General features: G+C 36.2%; 1 protein-coding gene across 2 annotated transcripts in view; it reads left to right on the plus strand.

Annotated features, from left to right (window-relative positions):
* The window catches only part of LOC145985334 (transcription factor IIIA), a 59249-nt gene that overhangs the window by 17012 nt on the left and 23451 nt on the right, over positions 1-18786 (plus strand). For both annotated transcript variants that reach the window (XM_083119230.1, XM_083119228.1), the window contains exons 4-5: positions 4068-4241; positions 14245-14399. In XM_083119230.1, the coding sequence (XP_082975356.1) occupies positions 4068-4241; positions 14245-14399 (329 nt within the window). The remainder of the gene's footprint in view (positions 1-4067; positions 4242-14244; positions 14400-18786) is intronic.

Here is an 18786-nt window from a genome sequence, read left to right on the forward strand (position 1 = left end):
CATCAATGTCTGTGGGTTTTGGTACTTTACGCACACCATACTGACGACGAAATTCCCATTGGACTTGTGTAACACTCTCACTCTCACACTTAGCTTACCAAAAGACACATTTAGCCCGTTGCTGGTTCTTAAACACCATTTTAACAATAACGAATCAGTTTAAACTTCATTGTTGCCAACACACTACAGCAAAACTCCCATGTTTCACATACGAAAACACCGACACCAAAATTTTCCTACTATCACATTTACATTTCTATTAATGTTTTATTTTATCCATACCCAAATGGATTACCTGGTATATCTATAGTTGATTGTTTTTTTGTTTTTTTTAGTTTGAGTTTTTTTTTAGGTTCACTTTATGCACAGTAAAGTTAATTGGCACTGAACCACTATACCATAAGGGAGACCCTACAGGATCAGTACACGTGAAATCACCTAGAGCAGGTTGCTTCATAGTCATGGATTGACTTCCAATATCTTTTTACTGATAGATACGTGGTCAAATATGATAAACGTGTAATCCAACAAATATATTCAAAGTTACAAATTTTTGAAAATCCTAAGATTTTCAGAAATTAGGTGGACGAACAAACATTCCATATGACACAAAATATGTCATATCTTGGAAACTATGTAGAGTGTTGTGATGATTTAGGTATTCTTGAAGAGGAGAAGGACAGTCCTTACAGAAAATAACTAAACTGTGTTACCACTCTTACCTGCTCAAAAAGTAGAAAAATCTTTAAAGAAAGTATTGTTTTGATGAAAAAGACACTCCAGTTTAGGTAATTGTTTGATGGAATCCCAAGTTAACCACAGTGAAAATTCTTACACAACATAATCAATACAGGTTCAACATAATATTTAAAATTAGAAAGGTAATATTGTTCATGATATCACATGTTTCAGTATTCAATGTATGAACCATTGTTTCCAATGGAACAGTATATATTTTTTAAAAATGGCCCTAAAACACACTCAAATTACCACTAATATGGGTACAAACACATAATATAGTTAGAAATGTTGAATACATGAGAGAATCATTACTATGATGAAGTAGCGGCTGCTGCCTATTCGCGCACTCTTACGTGCACACCCAAATAAATGTGTAATGTAATTAATTTTTATTATATTTATTCATTGAAAGCCATTTCTTCAAAACATCAAATGTTCCCGGGCCACATCACCTTCCATTTACTTACTTACGCCAGCTTTTCTACCTATGTAACATGCGTTGAATGTGCATGAACAAAATTGGGAAGCGCACACGGGTGCATACTGAAGTGGCGCTTTTTTCGACGGCGGGTGGTGTAAGCAGAATGTCTCTTTTTATGGCTTGGATCAGTGGGATCTCGGACTTGCTTCGCACCAATAATTGAGACATAGTACCTACGGGCATCCACTGTTCCCTCTTTGTCCTGTAGTGTTGCAATTGTTCCAATTTATTGCAGTGTGACGGAGTCGAGAACAACCCACGCATCTTTGCAAATTGAGTGATACAGGTGCTGCAAAAATAGTTTTAAAAAATGTTAGCAGTTTGAATTAAAAACATTTACAATGTCGTAGGATTTCGTGTCATTTAGATGCTCTGACTTGTATTTGGAAGTTCAGAGTTTAATCTTGTATTTTTGTCACAGAACAGTCAATCCAATTTGTTATTCAGTGCATATGAGAATCTGTAACTTGTACTATTATGTCACAGATTTGACATAACTTTTGTAAGGTGCTGGCAAGAACTAGTTGCATTTGATTAGAGTTTCGAGGATCCTCATGACAATGACTAAAGTGAATAACTACATTAAAAATGGTAATTAACTTAGGTATACGATGTGGCATTAAACTTGGGTTTCTGATGGGACTTATTTACATTGAAGAAAGATAATATACATAATTAAAACACGGTAATTACACAAAATACTGGCGATATTATTATCCACTACAAACCATAGCAGTTTATCGGTATAGCATTGTGAGTGATTTTGTCAGGTTGTTGAATGCTGAATTTTCTACACATCACGAAAGAGACCAAACAACACATCCTTTCTCGTGATTGGTTAATAAATAAATCACTGGGGTACTTTGAATTTGTAATAACCTTATTTTTATAAATTCTCATGAAATATAGCTCTGCTATCGTCTCATTATCAGCCAAAGGTAAGTCATAATTTGTATTGCTAATACGATTAGCAGAAAATTGCAGGAATAATTGGGTGGAGGTAACAACACTCCTTCTGGATGCAAGGCCAAGGTGCATACTCGGAGATCCAGACCACCAGCCACCACTGCTATGTTGTTTATCCACTTTTAGCTCACAGAAATTGTACTAAGACCTGAGTTTTTGTCCAGAATGCATATGTGTTAGTCCATACCGAATGGTCCAGCACTATGCTTGACCATTTTTTTTAAAAAAATCATATTTTTTGTTGTGCTAACCCCTGTGCAAGGGTAGTTCAAAGCAGGCATTGTTTTTCTAAAACTTGACTTTGTTTAAAAATGGTGGCAATTTTTTGCACTTGTAGACATTTGCGATAATTATGATAACTCAGCTAATTAAAATTATAGAAAGTTGTGGTAAAAAGTATTGTTTTCAGTACATTTCAAGCATAATTTTATGTTCTATACCTTTTTTCTCCATCTCGAATACAAACGGCTGAAATTTAGGACCAAAACTAATATTCAATTTTGACAAACCTCTTCCATTCATGATGCTACTAACGCCATTAGCATGATGTAATTAGTAAATACAATAATTATAATTACAAGATAGTTTATTAAAAAAGTCAATATTTCTTTGTAACTAATAACATAAATTTGCCTGATTTTGACGAACTTCCATCTGATGTAACTTTCAAGATAGTTTATTAAAAAGTCAATATTTCTTTGTAACTAATAACGTAAATTTGCCTGATTTTGACGAACTTCCACCTGATGTAACTTTGTTATCCATGTAATATCAATCTCGATTTTTTTTTACAGGTACCTCTCAGATTACATTTTACACTAAAAATCCATTTTTTTAGGTCCCCCACCACAGATATTATTGGGGCTCAATTTTTTTTTAAAAAAAGGAAAACTAGCATTTTCAAAGAGCTTTAACTAAAAGAGGAAACCAGTAGAAGAGCTCAAATATTTTCTGCTAAAACTTTGGATGTATATGTTTACTCTAAAAAAAATATTGCTCTGATGTAATATTAATAGATAAAACCAGTGCTGGACCATTCAATATGGACTGACCCATTCTGGACAAAAACTCTGGTCTTAGTACAATTTCTGTGAGCTAAAATTGGATAAAGATCACAGTAATGCTTCTTCCAAGTATTCAACATTTCAAACTATATTATGTGTATTTACTCACATTAGTGGTAATTTGTGAGTGTTTTAGGACCATTTTTTTAAAAATATAACTGTGCCAGTGAAAACAATGGTTCATACATAGAATACTGAAACTTGTGATATTTTTATGAACAATATTACTGTGCTGATTTTTTAATATTATGTTGAACCTGAATTGATTATGTTGTGTAAGAATTTTCATTGTGGTTAAACTTGGGATTCCCTATCAAACAATTACCCAAACTGGAGTATCTTTTTCATCACAACATATTACATTATTTAAAGATTTTTCTACTTTCTGAGCAGGTAAGAGTGGTAACACAGTTCAGTTATTTTCTGTTAGAACTGTCCATCTCCTCTTCAACAATACCTAAATCATCTCAATACTGCACATAGTTTCCGAGATATGACATATTTTGTGGCATATGGTGCATTCATTTGACCACCTAATTTCTGAAAATCTTCAAATTTTCCGAAATTTGTAACTTTAAACATAGTTGTTGGGCAAGTCTAATATTACATGTTTGTCATATTGGACTACGTATCTATCAGTAAAAAATTGGCAGCAAATCCATTACTATGAAGCTACTTTTTGTCTTTTCCCTGCTGAAAATTCTGTGTAGTGTTTTCAGAAGATCTATATTTCTTTTGAAACATCTACTGTGTTCAGATGATGTATGGCCAAACGGATCCGGATCCAAAAGTTACCTTTATTCTTCACTTTACAGGTGTCCATATCCAGGGTGCTTGAGAGAATTCACTTCAGAGTCAAATATTCGCCGGCATTATCGTAATATTCATGAAAGCAATGTATTCAGATGTGAAACATGTGGAGAGAAGTTTGACAAACGTTACCGACTGCACAAACACATGTACGGCCACACGGGAGTGTATAATTTTAGGTAAGGAACTGCAGTTATTCTTGGTATGCGTACATATATTGCTAGATTTTTAAGGCATAAAAACCTGTAAAATAAACATTTGAAAAGAAGTTGAAGGTGCACTGACTGTGCAACATTGATATGAGTCATGGGTACTAATCACCAGTATCCGGTTTATTCATATTGTGAAGAAGAGAACTTTAATTAATGCCATGGTTTTCTCAAATATGCATTAATGTATGTTGAATAATTTATGTAAAGCCTTAAATAATAATACTAATAATAATAATACCTATCATCTTGCACAAATTCATAACATGATGATAAGAAACTTGAATTTTTGTATGTTGACAAACATAATATCCCCTCAACCTTCCTAATCACTATTTGAAAAGAGAGAAAGAAAAATCAACTAACCCCTGACAGTGTGTGGTTGTAATGGAGTAATCTATTAAAGATTCTTGTAACCTGAACAAGCTATCACAGTCCTGTTGCCATGAATAGAAGAGGGGAATTTCTTTTGCTGCAGGTTAACCCAAGACCCCATATTTCATGATCCGCTCAGCAGAAACTGGTATAGTTAGGCATCTAAGTCCTGCCTCATCCTCCCTACTCACTCAGGGGCGCCGACTTGTCAAAATTATTGGCGGGCGCTCTGATCACTGAAATAAATTAATGAATTAAGTTTTGGCCTCAGTGTTCGGAATCTCATAAAAGCTAGGTGTGTGCGGGATCCCGAAAAGTCGGGACCGGGATCAGGAAAAAAATTTCCCTTCCCGATCCCACCTTTGGGGAATGATTTCCCGACTTTTTGGGATCCCGAGCAGTCGGGAAATACCAAATGCTCATTTTAAAATGTCGTTATTTCTCGACGTTTTCTGCATTGTCAATTTCTGGAACTTATCGTAAATTGGTAGTTTTTAATCCAGAAATCACTTAAAGTGAAAATGACGTGTAGAATTCGAGATTTTCAGAGCTTCAGGAAATTTCGAACATTTTGGAAATTGAAAATTTTTCCCGGCCCGATCCTGTCCTGCACACCCCTAATAAAAGCCCATGAATTCCTCAAAAATCTCATTTTTTTTATTCACAGTTCGAATGCAGAATATTAATTGTTACAAGTTTTGTCAAACATAATAGCAAAATATTCCCGACTTTAATATCTGCTACCACGGAGTGCAAAACAGATCTCCCTAATATATCTATGATCTCGTTCCGAATGTCATGTGAGAGCCATGAACGTCCCATCCACTACCCTAGTTCACATCGTCTTTTCAAACTCTTTTTAGTAAATATTTTAACAATACTCATAATTACATACTTACTATATAGTACGAGGGTCACTATTTATATTTTGAGCCTTGGCAACACTGATTGAAGTTAGGCACGATTTGACGTTTGCACGGAATCGGCTGGCATTATTGACGATAACGTACTTCAAATGTTTTGTCAATAGCTTCATTTGTGTTGTTTATGTTGCCTTGGAGATGGCGTGACAACTATAAAATGGAATCTACTTGTGAACATTTTCGTGCGATGATTTTTTACGATTTTCGACGTGGATTATGAAGACAAGAGTGCATCGATCAACTTACTTCCACATTTGGCAATGAAGCCCCATCCTTTGCCACTGTGAAACGCTGGTATAACGAATTTAATCGTGGCCGCCATTTGCTCACCGACAAGATTCGCGAAGGTCGTCCAAAATCAGTTGTTGTTCAAGAAAACATTGATGCTGTGCAAAACCTAATACTGCAAGATCGTCATGTGACATACTGTGAGATTGAGGCAACCATAGGCATTAGTTCCACCAGCATATATAAAATATTACATGATCATTTAGCTGTGAGAAAGGTATGTTCTCGTTGGATCCCACACAATTTGACAAAAACTCAAAAAGACGCTCACGTCAATTGGTGCAAACAAATGCTCAATAAATACAATCGTGGTGCTTCAAAAGACGTATATAAGATTGTAACAGGTGACGAATCATGGATATATGCATATGAGCCGGAACGCAAACAGCAGTCGACTGTATGGGTGTTTCAAGATGAACCCAATCCAACAAAAGTTGTTCGTGCTCGAAGCACATCGAAACAAATGGTTTCCTGTTTTTTCGGGAAAACTGGTCATGTGGCAACTGTGCCTTTAGAGGAACGTAGAACGGTCAACTCTGAATGGTACACAACAATTTGTTTGCCAGAGGTCTTCGGTCAAATACGGAAAACAAACAAACACCGTCGGATCATTCTTCATCAAGACAATGCCAGCTGTCACACATCTCGTCTAACAACCGACTTTATGAACAGTCAAAAATTCGAATTGATGGGTCATCCACCGTACAGTCCTGATTTGGCACCCAATGACTTCTTCTTGTTCCCGAATGTCAATAATAAATTGCGTGGACAACGATTTTCGTCGGCGGAAGATGCCGTTGATGCGTTCAAAAACCATATTATGGAGGTGTCTCAAGAAGATTGGAAAAACTGCTTTGACAAATGGTTCGAACGAATGCAAAAGTGTATTGACCATAATTAGTGGTCTGTTTATGTCTCAAGTTTTAATATATATAAAATGCATGCGTATTAGCCTGTGTGCATACACAACAGCTTACAATGTGGTGATAAGAAGGTAAATTTGAATAATTACAAGTTTGTTAGAAGTCTAGTAAAATGGCTTATGTAGTACCTTTTGATAAATATGATCCTCTAAATGGATCGGTTTCTGCATATTTAGAACGATTTGCTAATTATTGTCTTATTCAGCACATTGCACCAGAGGATAAAGTTCGTTCATTGATTGCTGTAATTGGATCACAACCGTATGAAGTTCTTCGAGAATTGTTTGCTCCAACACTGCCGGAAGTTAAAACATATGAAGATATTTCACAAAGATTAATTTCTTACTATAGTCCTGCTAGTAATTACATTGTGCAAAGGTTGACATTATGGAACTGTAAACAAGAAGATGACGAACAGATTGAAGATTTTGTAAGATGATTAAGGAAAATAGGTTAGCAATGCGGTTATGACAACTTTTTGCCAATTGCTTTATTTGATTCTCTAATTAGTGGTATTAAATCAGAAGCAATTAGAAAGCACATAATTTCTAAAAATATTATGGAATTTCAAAAGGCTTTCGAAATTGCTGAACAGATGGAAAAATTAGAGCATGACATGAAGGAATATTACAAGCAGTCTAATGTAAATCACAGTTATCATCATAGGCCAAGTAGTTATTGCAATAAGGAAGATGACAGATCACAAAACGACTTAAGTGCAAGGGCAAATCAACGTTTCAGCTCAGATAGGATGTATGATACTAACAAAAGGCAATTTACAAGTAAGAATTCTGCTAGGTTTCAAAATACGAACACACTAGGTCAAGGTTATTCATGTAATTTTAGCAATTATGAAAAACTATTTACACCTTTGCATAGTGAATATCAACCTAGAACACAATGCAAATATTGTAAAAAATATGGACATGAAATAAAAGATTGCTATAAATTGTTGAATCAGAGAGATAGACATGATGTTAATTTGAATAAACCTTATTATACATACAAATCCAATAATTTTACAATCCCAGAAGACCCAGGTTCGAAGGAAGTGCAGTTGGATAAAGACCTAACCGACTTGACAATTGGTATAATTGAAGTAATTCCAAGGAATACACATCCAGTAGATGATGTTACTTCAAGTAAAGAATCTAGAAATGTTACTTCTTCTAATGGATATAATGATCAAGGACGGAAGCATTCAAACAATTTATTATGTGAGACAAACATTTCATATTGTAATGGATTTGTAACCAAATTAGCACCTTTATCTGAGTATTTAGTCAATTTAAGTATGAATAATATCATGGTAAATTTTGAAATAGACACTGGATCATATGTGTCAATTATGAGTAAATCTGTTTGTGAAAGTATTTTGTCTAATGTACAATACGAAGAACCAAATTCTATTCTTCGAGGTGCGAATAATTCTAATAAAGATTGTTGTTAAAGTTGACTTTCAACACGTTTCACAGATGTTAGACTTGTACATAGTTGTTTGTAAAATGAAATATCCTTTAATGGGACGTCAGTGGATTAGACAGATTATACCTAATTAATTGTCATGATTATTTATCTCAGTTAAACATTTCAACTGATGAGAAACGTTGTGATTCTAACTTTATTGCTGTACATAACAACGATTTGTTACAAAATGTCCAGGTGCATGTTACGATGCAGCAGATATTGAATAAATGTAAACAATTGAACGAAACTAAAAATGTGCAAGGAGTTGTTAATTTAATCAAAGTTGAATTACAATGAATTGTTTAATGAAGATTTGTCTCAACCCATAATAGGTTATAAAGCAAAGATACCTATAAAAGCAGGTGCTACGTCTATTTTTAAGAAGTTTTACAACATTTCATTCGGTATGAGAGATAAAGTAAAGGTAGAATTAGAGAAGTTGATCGACCAAAATATTTTGGAAAATGTGGAATCTAGTGACTGGGCGAGTTCAATGGTTGTAGTTGCAAAGAGAGATGGAAATGTACGCTTATGTTGTGATTTTAAGCCCGACCCTGTGGCCGAGTGGTTAGCACATCGTGCTGCGATGCCAAGGGTCCCGGGTTTGAATCCCGGTCGGGCTTGGTTGTTTGTGAATGTCCATTCATCAATTTCATCACTCATCCCCATCTTCGCAAATTAGCCAAGAGGCACAAAATGCGAAGTAAAATAAACTAAATCAATCAATCAATCAATCAATGTTGTGATTTTAAGAACACAATAAGTTTGTGGAAAATGTAACATATCCTTTGCCAAGAATTGAAGAAATTTTTCCTAAGGTGAATGGTCACAATACATTTGTTTCTTTGAACCTGAAGAAAGCTTATTTACAAATAGCATTAGACAATCAGGCGAAACAATTGCTCGTTAGGAATACCACATGGGGCTTGGTTCGACATACGAGACTACCATTTGGAGTTAGTGTATCTTCCCAAATATTTCAGAAGACAATTGAAGATATACTTCACGGTTTGAATTATGTCATACCATATCAAGACGATTTGCTCATTTCAGGGAAAGGAATGCATAAAATGTGTGTACGAACACTGGAAGTTCTGCAACATTTAAAAGAACACAACGTTAAGATTAATTGGGACAAATGTGTATGGTTTGTACATGAAGTAGAATATCTGGGATATGTGCTGAGTAGGTTAGGAATTAGACCATCAGAAAAGAAAATGAAAGCATTATTGCAATGTCCTGAGCCACGTAACGTTCATGAGGTAAAAGCATTTCTTGGTGGAATCAATTTTTATAGGAAATGTGTATATAATCTGTTAAGGAAGAATGTTATGTGGAAGTTGAGTGATTCGTGTCGCAAGCAATTTGCAGCTGCGAAACTGGCGTTGGCAAGTGCTAAAGTTCTGGTGCCATATGATCAGAATCAAAATTTGGTAGTGCAATGCGATGTTGCACCAAATGGTCTAGGAGCACAGTTGTGCCAAAAGATAAACAGGCAGCTTCATACAATAGAGTGCATGTCATGTACGTTAACCAAACATGAATTGCAATATCCTATGCATGAAAAGGAAGCATTGTGCATTGTATTTGTGGTGAAAAGGTTTCAAAAGTATGTCCAAGGAAGGAACTAGCCATGGTGGCTCAGTTGGTAACGCGTCGTGACTACCACGCTAAAGGTCCCGGGTTTGATCCCCGGCCGGTTGAAATCTGGGAACTTCTCTAACGTTGGAAGTGGCCCCGGCGCCCACCCAGTGTCGAATAACATGGGTACCTGGGGGAAACCCTGCAGGGTAAAGGCGGTCAGGGGCGTGATGCTGATCACATCACCCCCACTCACGACCGTATCAAGAAAGTGTGGGGCATTACCCCCACACCCCCTATATGCCTTCATGGCATGGGGCACAGGGGAGCACTTTGTCCAAGGAAGGTTCTTCGAAATTTGGACAGATTCTCAACCTGCAAAACAGCTACTTACATTAGATAAGCCAATACCCATTCTTGCGTCACCACGTATTCAAAGTTGGTGTTTGTTCCTAGCGGCTTTTTCATACAAGTTGATATATACCAAGAAAGTGGAGTTGGCTCACATGTTGTCTAGATTGCCATTAGCAGATGTATGTCATGAAGATGCTCTTCAAGAAGAATTTGTTTATCAGGTGACGCTGATGCCTAAAGTTGAAGAAGTTATGAAAAAATGTACGAGTGAAGACAGAATACTGAGCGCAGTTATGAACTTCGTTAAGCATGGTTGGCCTAATGAGATAATGGGCTATATTGGAGATGATTTAAAGGAACTGATTGCCTTTGAAAGGAGGCAAGCAGAATTGAGCATGGTTGAAGGATTGTTATTTTGGTGTTATAAATTGGTGGTACCCAAAATAGTGCGGAACATAATACTTAAGAAAGCATACGATGATCATGGAGGCATTGTCAAAATGAAAATGTTGAGGCAAACGTATTGGTGGCCAGGAATAGATGCGGCTGTCGAAGCATATGTTGAAGATTGTGAAATATGCGCAGCAGTAAAACAGAATAATTCATCAAGAGAATACAGAGCTTGGGATAACTGTCAATATCCATGGGAAAGAATACACATTGACTTCTTCTCATACAGAAATAGTGCTTACATCATAATAGTAGATGCGTATAGTAAATGAATAAATTGTCAGATAGTCTCTTCCACGTCTTTCAAGGAAGTGAAAGATTATTTATTAAAAGTTTTGCTATATTTGGTTTTCCAAAACACATAGTTTGTGATAATGGACCGCCATTTTCAAGTAATGAATTTGGATCTTTCTGTAAAAAGCACAACATTACATTATACCACTAGCCGGCCTACCACCCTCAGAGCAATGGCCAAGTGGAGAGGTGTGTCCAGACAATTAAAACTAAATTGGACTGTGCAGTACTAGAGTGCTTAAATAAGAACATGCATTTTGACGTCATTCCTTTGCTGCAAAAGGTCTTACTAGCCGTGCAGAGTGAATGTAGTACAACTACAGGTAAATCTCCACAGCAAGTTATCTTTTCATGTACGCCAGTGAATACATTTGACGTGAATATGGAGAAGATATCTAAAGAGGATTATGAACAGATGAAGGACGATGATAATGTAGAAAGTAATGTAGTCTGGGTGAAATTACCGTTCCAAGACAAAAAGAACGTTATGAGATATACTGAGAAGAAACAGCTGTGTCACTTGGATGGTAAAAGTGGACGGAAAGAGACGAATGGTGCATGAAAACCAGCTGAAGTGGCCAAATAGAAGAAAAGGTACTGAGGAAAATGAAATTGATAAGCGGAAAGTGCTTCCTGGAACTTCTACTAGATAAACGTTTCCAAGTTTTTATGACGATGAACTTTTGATGGATTTCCCAGATCCGGGTGATGTAATTGACACCTGGGACAGGTTGTAGTTCGGCGTCATCCTCGGGGAGACCAGAGCAACATCAGGGAAGCAAAGAAGCCACCATTAGGAGATCAATCAGGGAGAGAAGAGCTCCTGATAGACTTCAATATGTGAAGGACTGAAAATTTTAAAAGGAAGATAGGGGAACGTTAGGTGTGAAATATCGGTAGGTTTTTATTTATGTTTTGTTGAAATATGGAGGTGTCCATTGTGGAAGTTGTATGTTAAGCTGTCTGTCAGTGAATCTATTGTTAAATGTTAATTAGGGGTCTGTTTATGTCTCAAGTTTTAATATGTATAAAATGCGTGTGTGCATACACAACAGAAAAAATTCTTTGTTAAGCATTAGTCAATATGTGGCAGGTATTACGTAAAAGTTCACCCAACAGTCAGTTTCTTGTTATTACTTTTACATGTGAATATTCTAAGAAATTTGGTTAAGTGGGATTGTAAGTGCTATGTTTAGCTAGAATATAGTGACCTTCTTACACACATGTTTAAATATATTAATCGCCCAATGACTTGGTCTGGGAGATCTGAAAAAGTCAGGGAACTTTGTTTTTACGAAATTGTAGATAACCTGATATACATATGCACCAGCAGAGGTATTCCAATGGTCAATGGTATATCAGACCATCAGGTCAAAAATGCCTTCCAGCAGTCTGTTCACTCTTACAGCCTATGACATTGCCATGTACTTTACTGCTGTGAATTGTTGGCAATATTATAGTGATTCTAATAATATCCATTTGACAGGAATAAACCTAATACTCAGGTAACTAAATAGATGTGTTATTAGAGGGAGAGGGACATGCTTATTTTGTGTTGTAAGTGCAGTTTTTAAATCAAATTTTAGATTATATTCACAATTTTAAAACCAAAATGTCATTTTATATACCACTTTGTTCCAATTTTTCACTGCTATAACACTGAAATTCACCTGTTAAGCAAAAGTATGAGCAGAGTTATGACTAGAGGTATGCATATTTTGTTTTTGACAAAAACACGAAATGCAAAATAGCACATTGTATTGTTAATTTTTCATGTTTCTGGAAGGTGTGAGGTGCATTTTCCTAGCCTGTTGTGTCACGACATGATGCAAAATGAACTGCAAAACACGAAATAGACACTTAAACATGAAATTTAGAGTTTATTTACCAACGTGACACTTTCTGAAGTTTGAATTATCCTGTGAGTTATGCAATTCACGGAGAATTGATTAGTTCAACAAAAAAGTGCTCCCCTGTGCTAAGCACCACGCCATGAAGGCGCATAGGGGGTGTGGGGGTAACGCCCCACACTTTCTTGATCCGGTCGTGAATGGGGGTGATGTGATCAGCATCATGCCCCTGACTGCCTTTACCCCCCAGGATTTCCCCCAGGTACCCATGTTATTCGACGCTGGGTGGGTGCCAGGGCCGCTTCCAACGTTAGAAAAGTTCCCGGATTTGAACCGACCGGGGATCGAACCCGGGACCTTTAGCATGGTAGTTAGACGCGTTACCGACTGACTGTTGTAAATATTTGAGAAGCAAAAATGGGCCTCTTTTAGGCAGGAAATAAACTTAAAACTCTGGTAACTAAATAAATGTGCTATTAGAGGGACATGATTATTTTGTGTAATAAGTGCTGTTTTTAAATCAAATTGAGGATTATATTCACAATTTTAAAACCAAAATGTCATTTTATAAACCACTTTTTATCCGATTTTTCACCGCTATAACACTGAAATTTTATTTTATTTACCGATTTTTAACCTGAACTTGGCTCTGTTTTTGTACCGTAATTTTTTTATTTACCAAAAATATGTGCGTCTAGTTATGACCTGTAATATTTGTCCATCAAAATGGCCATTTCTTTTGTTCCAATGTAATGATATTAATTTACAGGCCAGATTTTGCTTTGTATCTCAGTGGTAGAACATTGGCATGCAATGCCAAACACCTAGTTGGATCCCGGGTTGATCCAGGTTTGAGTATCAGTCTGGATAATATGGATATTTCTTTGGGTATTTGGTATTGGGTGGGGTTTCTTTCATAGTAAAAGGCATGCAAAAGGATAAGGAAAGATTACATAGAAGTTTTGTTTTTTGTGTTTGAAATATAGCACTTACCTTGTGTTTGTGAAGTGACGTTTAAACGGTGTTTAACATTTTAAAATTTTAACCAACTTGAATATTATATTGCTTATTCTTTTTCATACTGTCCTACACACAGATGTAATGATGTCCTTATTTTTATTTTGGGGAAAAAGGTTGTGCATTGGAAATATTTAGTGGATTGAACTTTATAAATGAAATGAATCCAGTTTTATGTGTATTTTGTATACCTTGTCAAGGTATATTATTTCATGTAAAATCTAGTATATGTGTAGTTTTTTTTGTTTTTTTTAGCATGTTAGAAATAGAATTGAAACTGTGGAAGGATAGAGTGGCTGTAAAGGGGTGAAGGAAGAACAGGCCATTTTGAAAAAATCAACATTTTTCAGTGTTACTGTGAATGCAAAAATTTGAGGTCTAATAATTATGACATAGTGTCACCTGATAAGAATGCCACATAATTCTAGGTGATTTGTATGAATTTTTATAGATGCTCTCAGTGTGAGGAAGGATTTGTCACAGTGCGGGAACTGAACCGCCATAAGAGGAAGCACAGAACATATCCCTGCACTCACGAAGGCTGCGATAAGGTGTTTGAAGTGTGGACACAGTTACTCAGGCACATAAGGTTGGAACATGTACAAAGTAAGTGCATCACAATGTGATTTTATTGGGTATAAACACCGGTGTAACTTACAGCGTTTTTTTAAAGGGGGAGAGGGACAATTTCCCCTAGGTTTTTCTTGCTGGGGCAGCTGCCGATCACTGTTTCCAACTTCGCTCTTTTGGAGGCAGATCTGGCTCTTTCATGCACTCGTTTGGCTGTGAACTGTGGCACCCGCCCTCTGCCCCACTATGATGCCACCACTGGCTCCAGCCCATAAAGACCAACTTTTGCCATGAGTGTACATATAAGCTGCGTCACCCACCCCCTCTTACCTTCACAGCTATTTTTATATATTGAGTCGTGCATAAGGTGAAGATGACAATATTGTTATTCGGGAATCCTTTATTTTTGATTTCATATGAGCATCATTGGATTATTGAGCTGGATGATGCTGCCAAATCTAGGCTGTGAAAACTAAGAATAAATTGCCATCACTTGAAAGATAACGGTAACAGCAGCATCCCCACCCCTCTGACACCTAAAATTACCCTAGGAGGCACTTTATGCAGCCTTCGTTAATCTAGCTCCTTGAAAGTCATATTTAGCATTATTAATGGTGAAATTTAGTTCTTTTATGCACATCAGGTTCAGCAACACTGCCAGGATGGCCGTAGGAGGCAAGGAGAAATGCATTAGGTTTATGGGACCAATTTTTTTATTCGTTCTCATGGGAATATCAAACATCCAATGACGTACAAAAGTACATAGACAGAAAAGGACACGTTGAACTATGTCATAGTAGAAGGAAAAGTCGAAACTCCCATTTGATTAGCCGTAACGTGAAGTTGAAGTTGATTTCCCATAAGGAATACATGGGATTCTGTAAATACTTATTAATCATATTTTTCAAATATCGTGTCTAGCTTACTAATCAACTTGAAAAACAGTTTCCACTTGCAACATGGAGAGAAATTCATACTCTCTTGCATACTAATCCCTTTTTAAATAGCAGTGCCCAATCCGACTATATTGAAATAAATGCACAACTGGTGCTTAATTGTCCCTCTTCGCCTTAAGGTTAATTAAAAATTACAAGTTAAGGAACATCTTGGACCTGAGGAGTGAAGCATTAGAGAGTAATTTTTATGATTTCCAAAATGTAAATGCCATTTAGCAAAATAGTCCTGCATGCTATTTTTTTTTGGGAGAATGGAAAAGTGTTTGATTTGTTTTCCCTCCTCCCCTCCAACTTAGGCCTATGGGCATAATGACTAGATGGGCTTCCCACTGACTGGCAAACCCTGGAAAAACCGGGAAGTCAACCATGAGATAATGTCAGATAATAATTTGGAAAGAAGAATAAATTCCATTTTTCTCTGCAACCAGCTTCTTGATGGGAGAAATTTTACATACATATGTTTTTATAGTTTATTTTTCTTCATTAATTTCCACAAATGTTAGTAGACTTTATTTTCTATAATACCAAGTGCAGTTTAACACTTAAAACTTTATTGTTAGTATAGAATGAACTGGAAAATTCTTAGAAGTTTGCTGGGAAAACATGCAAAGGGCAGCAAATTTGGGGAAAAAAACAAAAAAAAAACAGACACACACTACTAAGGGCACCCGCAGGATTTTTCTCAGGGAGCAGAGTCACAGAAACTTATCATCATTATTATTATTATTGCTATTATTTTCTTCTTGTTCTTGTTCTTCTTGTTCTTGTTCTTCTTCCTCCTCCTCCTCCACCTCTTCCTCCACCTCCACCACCATGAGGTATATATTTTTAAAAGTATCATACGCAGTGCTCGAAAAATCTTCTTCAGAGCTAGGCGCTAGCTTTGAAAATCAGGTGCCAGGAAACCACCTACTAGCAACTGTGCATACTATAAGCTGAGCATTACCGAATTCAAAACATCGCTAAATCATGTGAGCATTTCATTATGAAGTGAGAGGGGTTTGGGGGACAAAGAGTAAGAAATTGTTACTGATTTTATGGAATGTTCACAACATTGATAAAAGAAAAAAAATCATTTGCTGACTTACACTGTACTGCAATTTGAACTTAAAACCTTCAAAATTTAGTAGATGCAAATTTCAAAAATGGCAATATTACAGCAAAACATCACAGTCACCATGGTGACCTGGCAATCGGGATTTTTCGAGCCCTGATCATACGTTTGATTAGCATGCCAAGTTGAAGATCTAATATTTACATATTACCATTGCAGGTTGGTCTGGAAAGTTATTTAAAAGTAACTGGAAGACTTGGAAAAGAAAGGGAATTTGGTTTTGCAAACTGAGTGGAAACCCGGTCATAGATATATTAATTTTTTTTATAGAGATCTGCAGCATGCATACATATGTGCAGACACTTAAATGAATGTATGTGTATATGTAAACTGCTGCTCAATTTCTGAGAATGTGATCTTTCTAAATTTATATCAAGATATGAGCAGGTTGTCAGTCATTTATTCATGCAAAATGGAAGATGAGAAATAAGCATATGCTCAGTTTTATTCATACAACCCATTAATTACAGAACTGAATTAATATTCAGGGTCATCATGATATTTTTCTGCTGGATAGGTTTACTTTCAATATGAACATATTCATTCATAATTAGACATAGACGAGTTACTAACTTTTTCTGTGGTACTTACTTGTATTGGTTCTATTAATTTCAATGGTCTCTGCAACCATTCACTTGGGAATTCGTTGCTTCACTGCTGGGCTGGTTTCTGGTTCCTGTCGTTTCCCTGCATGCTGCTAGGAGTCCTAGTGTATCCAATTTGTCTGCTGCATGTGCTGGGTTTAAGTTGAAAGTGCATAATTGCATGCATCTCTTTGATTTTGGTGTCAGTCAGCATGTGCGATGTATGCCTGACTGAAACTTTTTCGACTGTGTGTTTGTTTAACTTGAGGTGTTTTGCTAGTCCGATAGTTGGGATTTTTTTTGCATCCGATAAGTGCTGTTGTTTGCGTTCATTTATGATTGCAGTAGATCGGATGATTTGTTGAGTTCCACTTGCTGTAACAACGCCTGCTGCCACTGTCTGTATGCTATCCTAGTGTTGAATGCAAAACATGCTGCTTTCTCTGCTGCACAGATGAGATGTAGGGAGGTTTACTGGTTAACAACTGACGAACTGGCTACACTAGCACTCCTAGCGTCATGCAGGGAAACAACAGGAACTTGAAACCATCCCAGAAGTGAAGCAACGAGTACCCAAGTGGATGGTGTTAGTAACTTGATTACGTCTAATTATCAACTGCATCTTTTATTCCCCTAATATGAAATATTCATTCATGTTTGCAAAATGGAAGATGTGGTAGTATAATAAATACACAGAAGCAAAATAGGGGAGACTGGGGTAATTAGAACAGGAAACAGCCTGTAGAAGTTCCACTGTAAATTACTCAGAAAGTTACTGATGGATTTTTTAAAAATTTCTACCATTTAAAAGGACATCTTTTGCATATTTTTGAAAAAAATAATGACCATACCTGCATTGCAAATACTCGTCCAAAAAAAAAAAATTGTCATGACACCATAAAATTGTTCCAATTACCCCATTTGGGGTTAATAGAACATAAGTTAGAAATTTCAACTGAATAGCTTTAGATTGCTGTTGGGGTAATACGAACATCATATATAAATGTCCCATTTACCCTGCAAATTTGAACACAATAGCTCTACTTCTTCTGGAGTTATCAATGCTTGTTTAAATAAAATCCCAAGTTAACGTCTTTTTTTCATAAAGTTCAATTTCCCAGCTGTGAAGCAAATATGTGTGAATGAAAATCAGTGTTCTATGATTTATTTGAAAGGTTACAGGCCATTCTACAATGTAGTAAAGAAAAAACTTCTAATAGTTACATGTACAATCTAGTATACCCAAGCGAAATCAAGCAAATTACGCAATGTTCTAATAACCCATTTGCAGAAATTTTTGGGGTAATAAGAACTTTGCTTATAAAAACCAGGCAAATTGCCCATAGACAACCAAACTCACATGAAATGATGTGTGCCCTTATGTTTTATTATAGGGGTGAAGAAAATTTTGAAAGGGTTCTTTCATTCACATCCAGTATATGCAGAAGCAGAGAAACACCAAGCATGCGTCACATCATTTTTGCAGGTGTATAATAAAAGTCAAATAAAACTTACTTTTGTGTAGTTATTCCAATAACAAATTTTCTGCATGTAGGTTTAGTGTAAGTACATAGGTATGAAATGTTATTACACCAGTCTTTTTGTTTTAAATTATTCTACATTAACATGTTCCAATAACCCCATGTTCTAATTACCCCGGTCTCCCCTACTAACTTTTTCCACCCAATTTACTTACAAAGGTTCTACTAATTTCGGTGACCCCTGCCACCATCCACATGGGAACTCATGATTTCACTGTTTGGCTGGTT

The sequence above is a fragment of the Lepisma saccharinum genome, chromosome 3 (assembly GCF_977018435.1).
Source record: "Lepisma saccharinum chromosome 3, izLepSacc3.1, whole genome shotgun sequence".
Lineage (NCBI taxonomy): Eukaryota > Metazoa > Arthropoda > Insecta > Zygentoma > Lepismatidae > Lepisma > Lepisma saccharinum.